We start from the raw sequence: 20,350 nt of genomic DNA on the forward strand, positions 1-20,350 counted from the left end.
AATTCATTTATTTTAGTAAAAATCCACAATTATTTATTAAATTACATATTATTATGCTTTATATTTTACGAAGGCCTATTTATTTAGTTTATGCAGCTATATAGTATTCTAGTAGCATTTTAAAATATTATTTTACGTTAAAAAGGTGTGGATAATATTTTCATTAATAAATTTTAAATACTTTGTCATGTAGGTGAGAAATAATGAAAACATAACGAAAAAAATCATAATAAAAAAATGCTTTTAAAACTAAATATAACGCGCTTTAAAACTATAAATATATCATATAACCTGCTTAAGACTGAGATAGTGCTATCTCAGTCTCACTTCAACAATTTGCGAGGGGCAGAAAGAGACAAACCGATGTTTAATACGCTTCGAATAAGCGCTTTGATAATATGCTTAAGCAGGCTTGCCTATTCTTTTCTCCTATTCCTTTCCTTGTCTCCTGATTTCTCTATCTTTTTTCTTCGTTGTTCTTCTATCTTCTTGACTTTTCTTGTTTTTCCCTCTGTTCTCTTCTTAATACTACATGATGGATGTATATAAAGGGTTCTAACAAAGATTTTTGTTTGGAGTTTGGTTTTTACGATTAATAAACGGGTATAAATAACGGTTTCTGAAATAAAAGCGTAATATAACATAAATAAATATCGTGTTATAATTTAAATAAATAACTTGTTATATTTAATCGTTAAATATAACGAAACAATGTGCTATATTCTATCTGATACATAGGTAATACGGGAAACAATTAAACATATGGTTTTAGTATAAGTTATGAATTATTTTTCGTATACTTAAAATCATTTTAAATATTATTGTGTATCTAACGTTTCTTCTATATTATAGTATTAATTAGTAAGGCCACTTCATAGTTATAATTAAAATATCGTAATTAAATACTCTTTACAGTAGAAATAGTTTAAATATTTAAGTAATATTATCCTAAAAGTAAATTATATTAGTATTCTAGTAACAGTAATTATGTAGTATAGTTTTTATTTAAATAAGCACATATGTATAATTTAGTTATGTAAAATTCGTGACAATTATATAAGGTACAAACTTAGTAGTTATATTAGCTACTTTCGTTAAGTATTTATACATAGTAATTTTAGATTCAAATATAGTTAGTCGTAGTATTTTATTCCACTTTTTAGTATTGAATAATTTACTAATGTAATGAATTATTCCAGGCTATTTTCCAGCGCATGATTATGTTCCTAAGTTTGATTTCAATCCCATGGATTGTACGGATATTGTCATTGGAACGGCGAGAGGAAACTACCACAGAGTTCTCGATTACTATACTAGAGATAGGTAACGTATTCTTTGTTTCTCAGGTTTTATATGTTAAGTTATTTCGTTATTCATCTCTTAAACTTCTTTAAGGATCTGAACAGGCAAATATTTTTGGCGTCATTATGGGTTTTTACCCCCCTAATATGGTTTTCCATATTAGGGGGGAGTGAGTTAACTTTTCTTTGTTTCTCCTTAATATTTCTTAATATTTCCTTAATATTTTAAACATTCGCAGATTCATTTATTAAGAAACTATTATTAGGCTTCCGTACCCACCAAAACGGAACCCTATTACTATGACTCCGTTGTCTGTCCGTCTGTCTGTCACACACCTCTTGTACCTTAATAGATAGACACTTGAAATTTTTACAGGGGATGCATAATTTAATTCTTACGTATTCCTTGTGATGTGGACGTCAGTACTGATATAACATAATGTTTTAATTTTAAAGGTCTACACCTCGTGTGGATACGTTCTGGGGAGGTCATGATGATATCACCGCGTCTTCGGGTTTCGAGGAAAATGGCGTCACTACTATCATGTTTAGGAAGAAAATTAAGGTATTTTTTTATCATAGTCATCATGCTGATTGAAAGAACATGAAATAATAAAAATATATAAATCTGTAAGGAATGTGATTTAAAGTATCATAAAAGAACTTCACAGAACTACCAATTTATTTACCAAAGAAAACACACCGTTTTAAAATTTTTATACATAGTCAATTAACTATTTGTTAAATAAATTAACATTAAATGTTAACGTAAAGATACTGTTCAGAGAAGGTCAGAAGAAATAACTCTATGGTGAGGTGTTACTTATTTTTTTTGTTTCCTGTTCAACGATTTGGTACTATCTTCATTTTATTTATTTGCGTAATCAAACTTTCCCCCAGGCCAAAGAACCAACAGACCACTCGCTAGTAGACGACATGATGCACGTGATCTGGGCTAGAGGCCAGGAGTTCAGTCAGTTGGCTGGTACCGGCTTCTATCGACCTGATGAGATCAAGTACCATGGACATGGGATGCAGAGAGGAGTCGCGGCTATTAACTTCTTTGGTAAGGTTATGTTTGGAATTTATTAGTTATTGTGCCCTTTAGGAAATCGATTTTTAAGAGGTTTTTTGGTGTACTAGAGGTGGTAAAATATTTTGTGGCTCTAGTAGCTCCACTACCACAGTGTAGCATTTGAAGGACGTAACAAAGATATACTATTCATAATATCCATATTATATGCATGGGGATATCCATATTCTTCTACTTTATATTTTGGACCCATTTCATCTCATACATTATTTTAAAAGATTACTTACAAATAAAATATTCCTCAAATGGGGTCGAAATATTATTACTCCATTTGACTTACAGTAGTAGTTGATTTTAAAGTAGACTTTATCTTTCCTCAGTGGAAGGTTTTATCCATTAGTCAGATAGTTTATCACCACTATAACCAAGCACACATGCATTTGGCACAGCTTTATTCGCAACTTACTTTTGTAAGCAAAAGAAAATGGGATATCCCAAGGCTTTACTTTAGGACCGATACTTTTATCTATTAATACAAGTGATAATTTCCTCAATATCAGTACAAAACCCTTAACTTATTTGCAGATGAAGAAAAAACCACAGCAACTGGTGGCATTCAATCACTAGATAACGATAAATGTGGTGCTCAGTGGAAGATACCCGCAGATTGTAATGTGGCGAATAATACGTGTGATTATGTCGCGTCTTGGGAGTATCTGGGGTTGAAGAGGGGTAAAGATATGGTGAAGTTCACTATTAAGACCAAACAGAGTAAGCTTTGGACTGGGATCGGGTTTAGCAATGATCGGAAGATGGTGAGTTATTTTCATTAATACATGAACAAGTGAATAAATAAATGTAACGAAAGAATGAATGAATGAATTAGCGTATCGTATAGACATATGACAATTAGTTTAGTATGACAATTTAGTTACGGAAATCTCATGTATTTTAGTTCTTTCGTAACTATAAATATTATTTTATAGGGACAATTTTATGAATAAATTAGCACCGTGAAAATTTAAATAACTTTCATCTTAATAAATAAATACATTTCTATATTAATGGTTAAAATAGGATTCTCTTTGAGTGAATACAAACAAGTACATAAACAGTAAACACCCACACACTTACACCAATCCATATTAGAATAGCATGGTAGAGTATACCTCCTTGTTATGTGAAGGACTCTTGACCATCAGTGGGAGCTAGTAACTCCTAGATTATTAAAGCTTTAACGATAAAGGAAAAAAATCGTCAGAAAACATATATGTATAATAGTCATCTTTCTTGTGGAAAAAAACGAATGTTGTTGTTCTGTAAAATAGAGTTTTTATTCTATTAATCTATATTCTATGTACAATAATAAAATTAAAATGATATAAATGAATAAATAAATAAACAAACCTGTAAAATAGAGAAACGACATTTAACGTTTTTTATTCCACTAAAACATTTTTCTATTTAAATTTATGTGACATTGAATTAAACGTCACAAATAAATAGACAATAGTAAAAAAAGTTCATGGAGAAAAAGAATAAATTAAAATAAACTTTTTCTTTACATATGTCCAAGAGTTTTAAAAAAACAAATTTCAAAGATGTGTGAAATCTATCAATATACACTTGAGCCTATTGTTAACTATGAAAACCCTTTTTATTTTAAGAGGATACTATGTGGAAAAAGTTTTAATGATGATTATTTCCCAGATATTTTAATAGATCATTTTATCACTTTCAATTTTTTATATTTCCAGTCCCAAACCGACGCCATAGTGGGTTGGATGGACCCTCGGACCAACAGACCGTTCGTAATGGATACCTGGGTTAGTGGGTATTCAGCCCCAAGACTGGATAGTCATCAGAATGTGGAGAAACTGTCTGGAAGCCTCGTGGATGGTATCACCACACTCAGCTTCGTTAGGAAGAGGAATACTGGGGATTCGAAGGTAGGTTAAGTGATACTATAGTCGTCCTTATGTCATTAATGTTTTAAACAGATAAGTATAGATATCTCACCGCCTTGTAATTGAAGGAAGCCATTAAATGGCTTCAACGGCTGACAATTCTGTCAGCCATTTAATAGCTGTCATGGTGTAATTAACGCGGAACAATGCCGACATGCGCAGATAAGTGATACAAAAACACGAAATCGAAAAAAAGTGCGGAGAAATATCGTGTCATTCGTAAATAATCCAAAAACTACATTTTTTAAATAATTTCAAACACGAAAATAGATGACAGTGACAGTTTCAATTGTCAAAACTGGTTATATTTTCTTATTAGGAGTGAGCAATCTTTACTAATCTATGGTGGTGGAAACCCTTTGTGGTTCGACTCCGGCGGCACCACCGCCTCACCTATTTCTACCTAATAACAGCAGTGTTAGGCGCTGCTGTGTTCCGGTTTGAAGGGTGTGGTAAGGGAGACTTACTTTTCCCAGGCGTTCCAGCTTAGTCCTCAGGGGTAGCGGCGCATCTGAGGCCGACCTCAGGTAGGAATATCTATCCTATCTGGGGTTGATTACAGATGTCCATGGGCGGCAGGAGCCACTTACTATCAGGTGGACTGCATGCTCGTCTGCTACTCTTATATTATAAAAAAAAAATGGTTTACGTCTATATTTTCCAGGACATAGCATTCACAGACACGGCGTGTTTCTACTTAATGTTCGTGGTAGCGGGTGGCGGGTTCGATCCCGTGAACAAGCGGATGAACAAACATCAGCAAATCCCTTACGTCACCGATGATCGTATCTGCATCAAGCCCTGTGGCCCTGGTAACGTAGCAAACATTTATTTTCTACCTTTCTTAATATTTTCTTTTGTTACCTTACTTATATATATGTAGTTTTAACGCACAAATCCTCTATATTCTTAATAAGGATCAAATCAGGAGCAATCCCGATTGCTCCAACCGTGCATTTATGGAAGTATTCCCTTTAAAATTTGATAATTAAGTCCTAATATCTACTTATAATATAAAACGTGACCGTTATTATAGTTGTGTCAACAACGACAGTCGACTTAAGGTTCGAAGCCACATTTTGGCCCTTTTAACCAGATTTTTTTTTTAAATAAATAACACAAAATGTATTTAACTTAACAAAGTTCAGCCTTGTATCCCATTCTTGATTTTCCTATATCGACAGTGGCGGCCCTAGATTACTTTTTAGGTGGTGCGACATCTCATGGTGGCGCTCCCTAGTTCTTGGCGACGTTTTTTTAGCTCTTACTCTATAGTTACGTCACACAATACGTATTTTTTAGCCAAGTAGCTTAAGAAGTTGTTCAATTAATAGCCTAGCCTCATTAATAAACGGCGCCCCTCTTATGACGACACTTAGTACGGTCGCACACCGCTCTAAGACCGCCTCAGTATACACCTGATTGTATATAATTATTGTATTATAATGTAAATTATAAATGATTTATAAATCACATCGCATCACACAAGTACCATAATAATATTATATTACGTATGTCTTATATAACTACGATTGCCAAGTCAATCTAATTATTTAAAATATAAAATATTTGTAATATTGATATGTTCTCATAAGATGTTGTTAGGTTAGCTAATTACGTAAAAAATTAACCTTCTTTATTAAATTAAGTAGGGAATGAATATATTAATCGACTTGGTATTACATGGATCTCAACATTTTACGGTAGAAGAACTAAGTTGCGAGACTTGGTTTTTTTTACAAGTTATGTTTTGGATGGCATATAATTATGTATTTATAATTTTATACATAACTACCGTGTCCAGCGGTTTCACCCGCGTTAAAAAGAAACAGGGGCACAGCTAGTTCTAAAATATAAGTAGCCAAAGTTACTCCTTATTACATCAGCTATCTGCCAATAAAAGTCCCGTCATAATCGGTCCAGCCATTTCAGAGATTAGTCAGAACAAACAGACAGACAGACAGACAGACAAAAATTGTAAAAAATGTTATTTTGGTCTATGTACCGTATGTATATTCATATGCATGTACCTAGTAAAAAGCGGTTAATTCAATATTAAAAACAGGCACTCCAATTTTATTTATATGTATAGAGAAAATGATAAATTATTTTAAAATATTCTTTTTATTATTAATTGTTGGTTATGGAACAATCAACAGAGCCAACAGAAGAAGAAGTGACAACAGAGGAAGCGATCCCAGGATCAACAGCATACACGATGTACATACGTATAACTGGGTTAGCGGATAGCTTCAAGCCTCCAGCGCTGGGCAGCAAGGAGTACGAGGAGCTGAGTGCGCAGGTCGTGAACAGCTTGGGAGCTGAGCTGGGCAGGACTAAGGGCTTCCAGGCTGTCGCTGTTAATGGATTTATGCAGTGAGTTTTAATTTGTATTTTTTTTTTCAAATCAAATCAATTTTTTTATTCAAAATAGGTTTACAAAGCACTTTTTGAATGTCAATATAATTAACTACTTCACAAGGTGTTTCGTTAACTGCATAAGGTGTTTTTAAGGATGAGACGATTTTTGCGATGTTCTTAAGATATTATGGTAATTTTTTGTGACTTTTTGAAGGAATTGCGAACCCTTAAGTAGTGGTTTTATAGATGTCGTTGCTTCGTGGTTTATTTCTGCCTTGAAAGTAGTCGGTGTTCAAATACAGACACTATAGACTTTGCAATATAGTTTTCGATAGCATCAGATCGCAAGATTTTTTTTTATAACATAGGAGTAGCAGACGAGCATACAGTCCACCTGATGTTAAGTGGCTACTTCCGCCCATGGACATCTGTAGGATTAATTTCCTACCTGAGGACTAAGCTGGAACGCCTCGGAGTATGTCTCCATTATCACACCCTTCAAACCAGAACACAGCAGCGCTTAACACTGCTGTTATAACAGAAATAGGTGTGACGGCGGTGCCGCTGGAGTCGAACCACAAAGAGTTCTACCATATAATAATATATTTCATAATAAAATGTACTTATTATACTTCCAGGAACGAAACCAAAGCAATAATAGCGGAACTAACGCTTAAATCAATCGACTCGAACCTCATAGAGGGCTCGAGCGCTCGCTCGCTGGATAGCGGCGTCTCGCTCGCACCCAACGCGACAGAAGAGGACAGCGATAGTGAGAAGTGGGAACGGGTAGTACGAGATGTATTGGCTGTGGGGAAAGTGGGGAACTTGAATGTTGATCCCGAGTTCTTGGTGTTTGAGCCGCAAAGTTGTAAGTATATGCGTTTATTATTGAAATTATATGGCTTTTGGGGTGTTTGAGAAAAGTTATGAGTGATTTTTATAAATCCGACCAATAAAAATTGACACTATATCGCTAAGGTGTCGTGTAGGATAATTCGTGTTTTTTGTTTTGTAGTCATTTTATTGTGGTGTATTTTTTTTATTAAATATGCCAAGAAGTGTAACTTCTTTCGAACTCACACACGCGTGTTTGCGTCTTAAGAAAACCCAAAACATATTAGTGAGGCGGAGTTGTGCGCGCCGATGTGACACATAATTTATTTATAGGATTTATTGTAAAATCGTCATTTGCAATGGTATCATTTTGCAATATTTAAACCTTATTACAATATTATAATAACTTAAACTAAATTTTGCCTAATTATATTTTAATACCTAAAACAGTTAGAATACACGGAATATTATTTTTAATAATAAAAATTACATTCATAATTCTATAACTACTGAAAATTTCCTCTATTTTGACTCTTTGCTAATTCACTCATACCTTTCATATAAACTTTCCAGTGATATCAACCCGTCCTACAGAGGTCCCCGAGCAGACAGTGCTGTGGGGTTCCGCACCCAGATTATGGGTGGTTTTGGGTTGCGTGTGCGCATTGTTAGCGTTGGCGCTACTACAGGCTGTTTGTACGCTCGCTGCCACCAGGACACGTGCTAGGAAGGTGGGTAGGATGGAGTGAAAAAATCGATTAGCTAAAATCGATTTTTGTTTGTTAAAAATAAATCGATTTATAAAAAATCGATTATTGTAAAAATAATTGACAATGTTAAAATAATCGCCATTGTTAAAATAATCGATTATTGTAAAAATAATCAATTGTTGTAAAAATAATCGATTATTGAAGAAATAATCGATTTTGGAAATTTAATACTCAATTGACCGACCAATAAAACCTAGATGCAGAGATAGGATCTCGAGGCGAGCGTTGCCGATCGCTCATTAATATAATCGAATTGTTAAAAATAATCTATAAATAAATCGAATAATAATCGATTTATAACAAATATTGGTATTTAAAATTCGATGAATAAAATAATAAAGTCATCGTTTATTTATTATTTTATATACATACACTTTTCTACGAGTAGGTACATAATATATGTAAGCATGTATGTTTTTTTGAACTATACAGAACAATGTACAAAAATGAAAGAAAAACATAATCATTTCCAGGAGCAATTAATCCCGAACAACGCATGGAAGGACTACACGACAGCGAACACAAACTACGCTTTCGAACCCTTTGAAAACGACGACAAATACACAAACACTACATCTACTAGGGCTCCAATAAGACCCACAAGCCCCCCTCCACCGCGACCCTCTTCCGCACACAAAATGGCGGACCACAAGATGGCGGACCATCACAAAATGGCGGATCACAAGGAACATAAAGAAAGAACGCCCAGAGCTAACGGACATAGGAATGGAAGTAAAACTCCAACTAATGGTACCGCGAAACGATATCCGAATAGTGCTGCGCAGTACTACCACGAAACTAGGTCCTTGCAACGACCACGGGCACAACACTATGGGTGAGTTTTCTTAAGTTATACTTTATGTCGAAGCGCGAAGCAAATTTCCTATAGTCTGATTCATAATTAGGTGTCCAAAATGTAAACAAAGAAATGTCATTGTCAAAATTTGATGACAGGTATTGCAAACCTTAACAAATTAACAAGAAACGAAAACTTTCACAAAATTCAACATAAAACAAAAACTTAATAACTGCACACAATTTAAAAAAACGCGCTACGAAAACTAGAAAAAATTCGAGTTCGATCACGATCACGAAAATGAATAATATCAACTACGAAACTTAAAAATGGCGGCACAAAAAATGTTTTGGATGCCGATTGTGTGACCATTATCACAATTTAATTTTCTCTCATAAATCTTGTTTTTTATTATTATTACTGTATGAAATGAAATTGAGTTAATATAAATATTGGAAAATGTGAATTGATTTTAATTTATTTAGATTATTATCTTATTATCGATGTATTAATTTAATATTGTCAAAAATAAGAAACTGCCATTTGACACATATTTTCTTGATAGGTCAACACCTTTGTTTACATTTTGGACACCTAATTATGAATCGGACTATAAATAATTATCAATAATGTCGAATATGTCAATAAAATGAAAATAAATATTTCTAGAAGCGATAAAAGAAAAATAAATTCACATTAAAATTGTTAAAATATAGGATCGTGAAATACTTTAAAAAATAAAATCTTATTTTCATAGCTCAAACATCTTTATTTCTTTAAATATTTGACAAAAACAAATCATCAAACATTACCAAAGAGTTTAGTAACCTATGATAATACTTTTTCGATCACCGTAGGTTACTACTATTTTTAACCTAAATGAAGATTATAACATTTACTTATTTTCAATAAAAATGATTTAAAAACAAGCTTTTTAGGTACCTTGAAGGTGGTAGAACCCTTTGTGGTTCGACTCCGGCGGCACCACCGCCACACCTATTTCTACCTAATAACAGCAGTGTTAGGCGCTGCTGTGTTCCGGTTTGAAGGGTGTGGTAAGGGAGACAGACTTTTCCGACGCGTTCCAGCTTAGTCCTCAGGGGTAGCGGCGCATCTATGGCCGACCTCAGGTAGGATCTAATCCTATCTGGGGTTGATTACAGATGTTCATGGGCGGCAGTAGCCACTTACCACCAGGTGGACTGCATGTTCGTCTGCTACTCCTATATTATAAAAAAAAAAAAACCTACTTACTTAAGCGCACCACGAGACGGACAAATTCATATTTAATATTTTTTGAGTAGGTACTTAGTGTATAATCGAAACTAGTTTTTTGTCGAAACCAACACTGAGCCTTTGATTTTTGTTCTAGTTTCTTTAGAAACCGTAACCGAAACAAAATAAAACTTTTTTTTATTTTAAGACGGTCTGACGCGCAGAGGTTACAGGGTTCGATCCCGGGCCAAGCAGATCTAAATGATGAATTTGGATATTCTGGGTCTGGGTGTTCGTGTATTAGTTTGTGTGCTTGGTGCTGTATACTCATGACAAAGGGAATCTTTAAAGAATCTTTTAAGCGATTTTTTATTTAATTGTACGTAAAAAATAAAAATCTAACTTGTTAGAATAACTTGACTTAAGGTCAATTAGACACGAAGTTTAAGTAACACACCCGAGTACAGCCGAACATACCCGAACGGCCACGAAGGGTTTCGGCTGAGACGGCATAGATTAGTAAAGATTACTCACTCCTAACACGAAAATGTATCCAGTTTTAAGAATTGAAATAGTTGCGTAAAAAAGTTTTGCCACGTCTCCGTGCTAAAATGTCCCTAAAATATTTGAAATAATTGTTTATTTATTATGTAAATTACGCAATATTACTTATTTATTCGTAAAATTTCTCTAAAAATATTTTTATTTCTCAAGAATTCAAAAAAGAACTTACTAATAAGCCGTTTGTGGCTTCATTCAATTTCAAGGCGGCGAAGTATCTTTACTAATCTATGATTTTGGCCAAAACTTTGCCAAAACCAACTCTTTCACTACTTTAAAGTAACGTCATTTTGTTTTTGATTAATAAAACCGTTTCATTTGATACTCATATCACAGGAACGCATATAAAATGGTTGATCAGTTAGTCATTTTGAATTGTCCGCCATATTAGCTTCAGAATAACGTCACTAAGTTACCTATAGGCATAGATTAGTAAAGATTTTAGTAAGTTCTTTTTTTGAATCCTTGACAAATAAAATCATTTTTAGAGAAAATTTACGAATAAATAACTAATTTACGTAATAATTACGTAATAAATAAATAATTATTTCAAATATTTTAGGGACATTTTAGCTAGGAGACGTGGCAAAACTTTTTTACGCAACTATTTCAATTCTCAAAACTGGGTACATTTTCTTGTTAGGCGTGAGTAATCTTTACTAATCTATGCCTATAGGTAGAAAATAAAATTTGAGCACGAATTTTTCAAAAAATCATTTCTTTTTCTTTTAAATTGTCAGATTTGATACTTACGAAAATCGGACCATACCTAAGTTGATAAATGTCAATTATTTATAACCAATGGACCTAATTATTACTTATATACTGACCTGAATATTGTCAAATGTTAATTTGGCATAAAATTGGCAAAATATAAGTTAATTGAGTAGGTATTTAATAGGTAATGCTACCCGGAATGTTAACTATGTTACCACATCATAATGTTATTACCCTTTGATAAGAGACATTGATAAAAAGGTTTTCCTTAACAATTTACATTATATATTTACATTTTATTTAAATAAAATTCCTAATACCTTCGATATATAATTATTAATTAATGCTATTTTCGGAATAGCTGTTTTCTTGTTATTTTATTTGTACGGTCCATTAACATATGGATAATTTAAAAATAATACAAAAAATTTGACAAAAAAATTTTGGTTTATAATAAAAGTGTGATGTCAATATAATGATTAAGGTCATGTCAATATAATTTACAATAACATTGTACGATACTTATTAAGTACAATAAGATTGAAAGGCGTTCTGACTCCAAACGAGCAATTATATTGCACAATAATACGAATTGCACAATAGAGAATAGTATTGATTGAGAATAGTTCTCTCCATAACGAAACACCTCATGAAGTGGCGGTATATGTATTAACATTTAAAAACTGCACTGTAAAGAACCTATGTTAAATAAAAAAAAGAAATTTGAGTAAAAATATTGCGCAATTTTGACCCTACACAATGCAATAAGAAAATATGGTGCAATAAAAATTAAACTGGCTCAAACTTTCGTTCAATCTTTGCGCAATTTTCAATATAAATCCTAAACGCTCAATAATATTGCACAATATAATTGACCAGGCGGCTTCTAAGCAATGCTAATAAAAATCATGAAGTATTTCTTTACTAAATCAATATACAGTATCAAGTTATGAAGAATTTCAACACCAATTGATATGACCGTGTGGCCTAATGGATAAGGCGTCGGACTTCGGATCCGAAGATTGCAGGTTCGAGTCCTGTCACGGTCGAGATTGGTCTGGATGTGTTTTTTATACATTAATGACTTTATTTTTATTTATATTACAAATTTAATTTTTTTAAAATTAATTTACACTTTTTTTGAAAAGTTTTAATTTTTATGAGAAAAAATTATTTTGGACTTTCTCGATTCTGTATTTTTATTTTTTTTTATTTGATTAATAAATAATATCTATAGTATTTAAATTATTACGAGTATTTTAAACTTGTATCCTATTGTACTGTAATTGTATTTTATTATCTTCATTCAGTACTCTTAGAACGAATTTTCACTTCTGCTCGAAAACGTTCAACGTTTTCAAAAAACTATAACGCTATCAAAACTAAATTAAAAATGTAAAAATAAATGCATTCTATTTATATTTGTAAAATTAAATGTCTTTACAATGACTATTCAGTTTTTTAAAACTCATAATGGTAAATTTTAGTTCCGATAAGATCCACGGGAGCGCTGTGTGCGCGAATTCGTAAACATTGAACGTTTTCGAGCAAACGTATAAATTCATACTTAGGCTCAATTTACATAGCCGCGGAATGGAATGGAAGCGAATTTTTGCAAACAAATTCTGCATAGCATAATGAACTTTACGTCAATTGTGGAATGTACAAACTAAATACGTGCCAAAAAAAAGGTTGCGCGTCTTCCAGGGAATCCTCGCGCATTCTCGTGAATTCCCTAAACAACTGTCGGCGCCGTCTGTGGATTTCGCCACAATTGACATAAAGTTCATTATGCTATGCAGAATTTGTTTGCAAAAATTCGATTCCATTCCATTCCGCGGCTATGTAAATTGAGCCTAAGAGTACTGATACCCGTGTCCAGCAGTGGGAAAGTGGGTCGATGACGTTATTTTTTATTTTAAACAGATACGGACCCCGCAGTGAGCGTGCATCGTATTCTCTGCCGCGGGGGCCCCATGGGGGTCCTCATGGGGGTCCTCATGGGGGACCTCATGGGGGTCCTCATGGGGGCTCCCACGGTCCCCTGGGGGGTACAATGGGCCCCCCGGGGGGTTCGCAGCCGGACTTCTACTTCATGCCGTCGCAACGCAAGCATGAAGGTGAGATGGTGCGGGTGTATGTTCGCGGGAGGGAGTAGGGGTAGTATCATGGAACAGAAAAAACAACAAAAACGGTTCCGAGATTTTCTCTTCTATGGGTAGTATCGTTTCGTTTAAGGTGGTAGACTAGTATGGTTCAATTGGTGAGATTACCACTTATTTCTAGTAACGCTGTTTAAGGAAAAAAGTTAAATACGAAGCGATCACTTTAGTCCTTAGTAGTGGCGAGCCATTTGTGATTAGGTATCTGTTCTATATGTAATTAGTTACACATATACAGATGTTCAAGGGGGCCTCTTAACAACAGATGAACTGCATCCTCTTTTGCTACTCCTATATTGTGTAAGAAATGTGGATAGCATGTGTAGGGAAAAACATGAAACAGATTGCCATGCAATGTAGCGATAAATATAATTTTTGAGGTTTTAGCAAGAGTTAAAAAAAATATAGGTGAAGGTACAATAAACCGACACATTAATTGATTTTTTTTATTTTGCGAGAGTTGGTATTTCTTTCAAAATCTTCACAATTAAAGTAAGAAATTATGTTATGGTTTATATGTATAGTAAGTATGTAATCATTTTTTACGATTATAATAGAATTTGTTAAATGTTTTTTGTAGTTTCAGTAGTTTTTTGTATGTAGATCAAATTAAATTATAAAATTTTTACTTACAAAATAACAGTGAAAATATAGTTTTATGTTTTTTACTTATTTTTGTAAATAATATAATTAATTGTAATGATTATTGTTTTTAAGCCTGTATATATAGGTTCTTTAGCAAAATACCAGTTTTTGAACGCTAAGGTGGCAAGCTTTAAAATAAATTATTAGGACACAAGTCTTCAAAAATAAAGTAATATATTTATAAAGTATTTATATATGTTGTACAAGAATGTTCAAGAATTGCAAAATAATAATTGACGAATTTATTCTATGTATTTTTTTATAAAAAATATTGTACAAAATGATTAATTAATAATGTATTTTTTAAGCTGTATTTTGACATTCCAATGTTTTTAGTCTGTATTTAAAAATAAGCGGGAATTTGTAGTGTTGGTAGCTTTGGAATAGAAATGCTTAGTTTTAAAACTTTTTAAGTGCTTTTAAATAATACTGCTGCAATGTAGTGCGCTTATTTTTAATATATTTATATCGAAATTAATAGTTTAAATATTATTAATTGGGCTTCTAGCGTATTTTGTGTGTATTGATTGAAGACGAAGTTAAAAATATAAACTTTGGCCTTTCTAATGTAGTTATTTTGGCATTAGTTGTATAGTACATTAGTAAACAATTAATTTTGTCTTCAATTAAACTTAGTATGTGAAAATATTTGGGATCACATAAATATTGAGTTCAGTGACATCTATCGTCCAGTAGAAAACGTAAACTGTTTATCAAAATCAACAATAGATGGCGCTGTAACCTCTAACATTGTTATGGAGACTAAATGAAATAAAATTTGATTTCGTACAAATTAAAATTAAAAATGTCTACAAGTTGGAAGGAAAATAAATAATATTTAATTAAAACTGTTTTCATTTAATATGTTCGCAGTTGCTTTGAGCTTACATAAGGTAAATATTAATTAATTATTATTTTCATTGTGGCTTGGTTTTCGTGACTAACAATTAAAGTAATATGTATGTATATTCTTGCAGTTAGTATAATTTTAATATTATATAATTATATAATCATAATTAGTAGTGCTGGCTGCTTCTTTTACTTATTTATTTAATTATTTCAAATTGTTTTGGTATAACGCTATTTACGTCATTGGGATTTAACATTTCTTAAAGTCAATCTTTATATCAGATACGTATTTATGTTTACAGATATGTATAAATGCCGATGTTTTCACTCAGAGGAAAATTACAAAAGACCAAATTCAAAATTTGTCATTTTTTACAAATCTAAATTGACAAATTTCGAATTGTGGTTGTACAAATAATGATGATGGTACTAATGGTTTATTAATGGTTTATTTTATTGTGGTTTGTGTAACAATATTATAATTATGGCTATAATTTTACATATTAGGTATCTAAATATGTTTTTACCACAAAATTACTAAGCGCCAGTCTATTTCATTTTAAATTAGCAGTGCCCGCGGCTTTGCCTGCGTTAAAAAAAATTATAACTGAAAGTTTGTACCTTTATTGGAATGATAGTGGCGCCATCTGTTGAAAATTGGTCGTACTAACTCAGAAACCTTCGTGGGTTCATAGTTCATACACAACAATTTTGCTAAAGATCACCACATGAACAAATGCATAGTTTACGATTCTTTCTATAATGGACATACAGACAAACATTCATTTCCACAATTAAATTTGAAACATTTTTTTAGAATCAATAATGTAATTACTAAAATTAAAATTAAAATGTAAGCGAAGCTTTTCATATTGTTTGGTAGATTTATATATTTTGATAATCATTATTTTAAATTTGGGAGTCTAATTATCTTTTATAACTACGATGATGTCAGAAATAATTATAACTTTATCAAATACTTACCTTCTTTTAATGAAAAATATGTTTTTACAAGGTGTGACGTAATGGTCGCTATATTGGTATGAGGTTTCGGATTCAATTCCCAGTGAGGCAAGAGTAGAATATCAAATGTCTGTTCAAATTTGAGTCTTAAATAATTTTAGTGCAAAGTTGTATATTGCGTTTTTAAACCAATTTTCCAAAATTAATTTAAATACATATATTTTGTATCTAATTATGTTCTTTTTTGTTTTCAGAATTTTGAAGCCGTTTTCAAGTGTGCACCGAAGTTACCAAGAAGAACATTATTTTATATTAATTAAAAATAATTTTAAGATTTCACTAGGGTTAATACTGTAATATTTTTAAATAATTCACTATTTTACGACATTCTCTAATTTGATAATTAATTCATTGTATTATATTCGATACACAATTAATACAAATAATAGTTAATTAAGTATTACTTAAATAGTTAATAACTTTTAATTAATAATATTTCCGAACCCGTTCTAGTCTCCCGTCACAGTTTTAATATTAAGTTATTTTCACCTCTTAAACAGAAATAAATAAGTTAATACTATATAGAGTTTTTGTTACCATAATCTAACCTAACCAGTCAGACGTGCAGAGGGTCCCGGGTTCGATCCCCGGCCGGACAGAAATATGAATGATGAATTTGTGTGTCTGTTTCTGGGTCTGGGTGTTTGTGTATTCGTCTTTATGTGTGCTGCTGTGTTCTGGTTTGAAAGGGTGTGGTAAGGGAGACATACTTTTCCGAGGCATTCCAGCTTAATCCCCTGGGATAGCACACATCTGTGATCGATATTATTTAGAAATCTAGTTTTATCGAGGATTGATTGAAGATGTCCATGCGCGGCAGTAGCCACATACCATCAGGTGGTGTATGCTCGTTAGTTCTATATTATAAGAAAATATATAATTAACAAATGGCTCACATTGAATCCATACCTAAATATTAATCAAATTACATTTAGTTAAGTAATTATCCTCGTTTTAAGGAAAAAAACAATTCGGAATCCCAAATCGAACGGACAGGAACAGTTATCGTGGGGTCAACTCGATAACACCGACTGAATTGTAACAACGTGTCAGTCTTCGGGTCTCTGTGCGTACAATAGCACGAGATGGCGAGTTCATACGTTTTGCTTATCTGTGGATTTCTCCCGGGAATTCTATCCCAATGCAGCGTGGAAAAAGCACAGCCGCTATTAAAGCGATATGTGTACGAATTTGCAATGGAATTGACAACAAGAATCGCTGTTGACCAAGAGAATCACTTCATAGCGTCCACTCTATCGCCGTGGTCCATCCTTTCGTGTGCGTCGTACGGCGCCGATGGGGAAACGTTGCGCGAACTAAAGAGCGTTCTCAAACTCCATTCACATGAATGTTACAATGACAAGTATTTCGAGCTGGTCAAAAAAGTTACTGAGGGCGACAGCTCCGTCGTCATCGACCGAAGCTCCAATATATTCGTCGACGAGAATTTGGGTGTGAGCGAATTCTTCCAGGACGCGATAGAACGGATCGGAATTAGCACAATAGATACGTTGTCGTTTGAGAACCCAGAAGTCGCGGCTGGAACTATCAATGACTATGTAGCTCGCGCCACACGGAAGACGATCCTCGATGTTGTTGTCCCGAGCGATCTTGACGGCGTCCGCTTAGTTATGGTTGACGCTGTGTACTTCAAGGGATTATGGCAGATTCCCTTCTCGTACGAAACGACGAAAGTTAAGCCGTTTTTCAACGAACGAGGCGCTCAAATCGGCGACGTGAACATGATGTGGTTGACCGGCGTCTTCAATATGAGTTACGTTAGCCTGATAGATGCCAAAGTTCTGGAGTTGCCGTACGGACCGAACGGCCGGTACTCCATGCTGGTATTCCTACCTTCCGAAGGCAACTTACTGTCTTCCATGATAGAATCTCTCACACACATAAGCCTGACAACCATTTACAAGATCTTCGCGCGCGATTTCATGCAATCTGTCAACGTGGAAATACCTAGATTCAAGATCGCGTCAGACCTCAATAACTTGAAGGACTTTCTTTTTGATATGGGCGTGAGAAGTGCGTTCGATAGTACACAGGCTGAGTTTCCGATGCTATCGATAAATCCCTTGTATATATCGAATTTTGTGCAGAAAGCAAATATAGAAGTGAACGAGGAAGGGTCTATAGCGAGCGCGGCGACCGAACTCGGGTTTTCGGCAAGAAGCAGCCCTGAAATATTCAAAGCTAACAGACCTTTCTTCTATATGATTGTGGACACACAAACTGAGATCGTTTTGTTCACTGGAGCCTATTCTAAACCTTCTTTGTATTGATTAGAAAATAAAGATTTCCATATATTTCATTTTTATTTTATATAGTTGAAGCTATTTCGGTTAGATCAAAAAATAAATGATACTGAAATATTAAGATTCAAAATAGTTACAAAATTAGCCGCAGTGAGACTTACAGGGTAACCTTTTAGTTCGTTGAAATGGTCATTTTTATCCGTAGCGTGCAAAAGTCAGAGGACTCAATTTTACGTTTTAGATGTCAAGAGGGAGTATGTGTGAAGCTAATCTCAAGGTTGAGGACTCTTGTAACAGATCTCTTCACAACGGATTTTGATTTTTGTTTGATTGCAAGAGTTGTGCAATCAAACATCTTTGTTTGCCAAATAAGGTGCAAAACTCTGGTGAAATGTGTCCTAAGATACAAGAATCATCTTATTTTTCTATTTCGGCGTGAAATTATGGTTATAAGTAGAATTTCATGTTAACATACTGTGTTTTAATCACATAACACAATTTCAATCGGCGGCCATCACAAAAATGGTGTCCAAATCGTGCATTCGTTCGTTTAAATTGATAAAATTAATTATTTTTAGCAGTCGGTTTTTTATTGTAACAATTATTGCAACTTTTTCAAAGATTTAAATAGACAAGTGAACTTCTTTATACCTACAATTCATGAGAAACCAGTTAAATAATACTTCTATAATTTACAAGAAGTGTTCGTTTAAAATGATAAGATTATTATGAGCCCCACAGTTCAAGGTCTGTTATTTTAGAAACTGAGAAGATAACAAATTTGAAATTGTGTCTTCACTTATATAATAATTTTGTTTTGATTCTAGAACCCTTTGTGGTTCGACTCCGGCGGCACCACCGTCACACATATTTCTGTTATAACAGCAGTGTTAGGCGCTGCTGTGTTCTGGCTTGAAGGGTGTGTTAAGGGTAATACTTATAAGAAGTATTCCAGCTTAGTCCTCAGGGGTAGAGGCAAATCTGTGGCCGACATCAGGTAGGATTATTTTCTTATCTGGGATTGATTACAGATGTCCATGGTCGGCAGTAGCCATTTACAATCAGGTGGACTGCATGTTTGTTTGACGTCTATATTACAAAAAATGTTACAATTTAAAATAACAAAAGTATATCATTATCTACTTTATTTTAATTATGTATAATAATCCACCCAAAAAATTAATAATATAATAAAAAGTTTATACAGCAATCTTTTATTTGACAATTATTTACAAAACCCAAGATTTATCTAGAAATAAAACAACGTAAGTATTCAAAAGGCTATTTATTTTGTAATAAAATATATATAAAAACTGTAATTACTATCACAAGGTACATAATGACCACATCACATTATACAAATGCTAACTAATTATAATATTAATAAATACCGACAGAAATATATTATACTAGCTGTGCCCCGCGGTTTCACCCGCGTTAAAAAGTAATTCTAACGCGGGTGAAACCACGGGGCACAGCTAGTTCTAAAATATAGGTAGCCTAAGTTACTCCTTATTACAGCAACTACCTGCCAATAAAAGTACCGACTAAATCGGTCAAGCCATTTCAGAGATTAGTCAGAACAAACAGACAGACAGACAGAAATTATAAAAAATGTTATTTTGGTGTATGTACCGTATGTATATTCATATGCATGTAGTAAAAAGCGTTTATTTCAGTATTAAAAACAGACACTCCAATTTTATTTATATGTATAGATAACATTTTAATATAAAAATATAGTTCTAATAACAACAAATTAGTTGATTGCAATAAAGCTTTAATTCACTTTTATGTTGTATTATAATTACCCAGTAATTTAATATTAATGCTACCATTAACTGAAATT

At 33.2% G+C, this 20,350-nt stretch overlaps 2 protein-coding genes and 1 non-coding gene across 9 annotated transcripts in view; all 3 read left to right on the forward strand.

Moving 5' to 3' along the window:
- nahoda (DOMON-like domain-containing protein nahoda) overlaps positions 1–16,757 on the forward strand; it is an 86,436-nt gene extending 69,679 nt beyond the window's left edge. For 5 of the 7 annotated variants that reach the window (XM_073090438.1, XM_073090441.1, XM_073090437.1 and 2 more), the window contains 11 exons: positions 1,200–1,323; positions 1,758–1,866; positions 2,202–2,367; positions 2,920–3,149; positions 4,092–4,283; positions 4,966–5,113; positions 6,461–6,677; positions 7,301–7,533; positions 8,073–8,230; positions 8,743–9,104; positions 13,485–15,213. In XM_073090438.1, coding sequence (XP_072946539.1) covers positions 1,200–1,323; positions 1,758–1,866; positions 2,202–2,367; positions 2,920–3,149; positions 4,092–4,283; positions 4,966–5,113; positions 6,461–6,677; positions 7,301–7,533; positions 8,073–8,230; positions 8,743–9,104; positions 13,485–13,716 — 2,171 coding nt within the window. In that variant the 3' untranslated portion in view covers positions 13,717–15,213. Of the gene's footprint in view, positions 1–1,199; positions 1,324–1,757; positions 1,867–2,201; positions 2,368–2,919; positions 3,150–4,091; positions 4,284–4,965; positions 5,114–6,460; positions 6,678–7,300; positions 7,534–8,072; positions 8,231–8,742; positions 9,105–13,484; positions 15,214–16,431 lie in introns of those variants that run through there. The other 2 variants (XM_073090442.1, XM_073090443.1) reach the window with 1 other exon arrangement.
- Positions 12,535–12,607, forward strand: TRNAR-UCG (transfer RNA arginine (anticodon UCG)). Its single transcript has one exon. It is a non-coding gene; the product is annotated as a tRNA-Arg (tRNA).
- Positions 16,758–17,059: 302 nt separating the features above from the next.
- On the forward strand, positions 17,060–19,666 carry serpin-7 (serine protease inhibitor 7). The gene has a single exon (XM_073090345.1). The coding sequence runs from the start codon at positions 17,323–17,325 to the stop codon at positions 18,526–18,528; it is 1,206 nt and encodes a 401-aa protein (XP_072946446.1). The 5' UTR covers positions 17,060–17,322; the 3' UTR covers positions 18,529–19,666.
- The last annotated feature ends 684 nt before the right edge of the window (positions 19,667–20,350 follow it).

This window comes from Epargyreus clarus, unplaced genomic scaffold (genome assembly GCF_041222505.1).
Source record: "Epargyreus clarus isolate Ecla_fem2 unplaced genomic scaffold, WU_Ecla_fem_2.2 ptg000032l, whole genome shotgun sequence".
In the NCBI taxonomy this organism is placed as follows: Eukaryota; Metazoa; Arthropoda; class Insecta; order Lepidoptera; family Hesperiidae; genus Epargyreus; species Epargyreus clarus.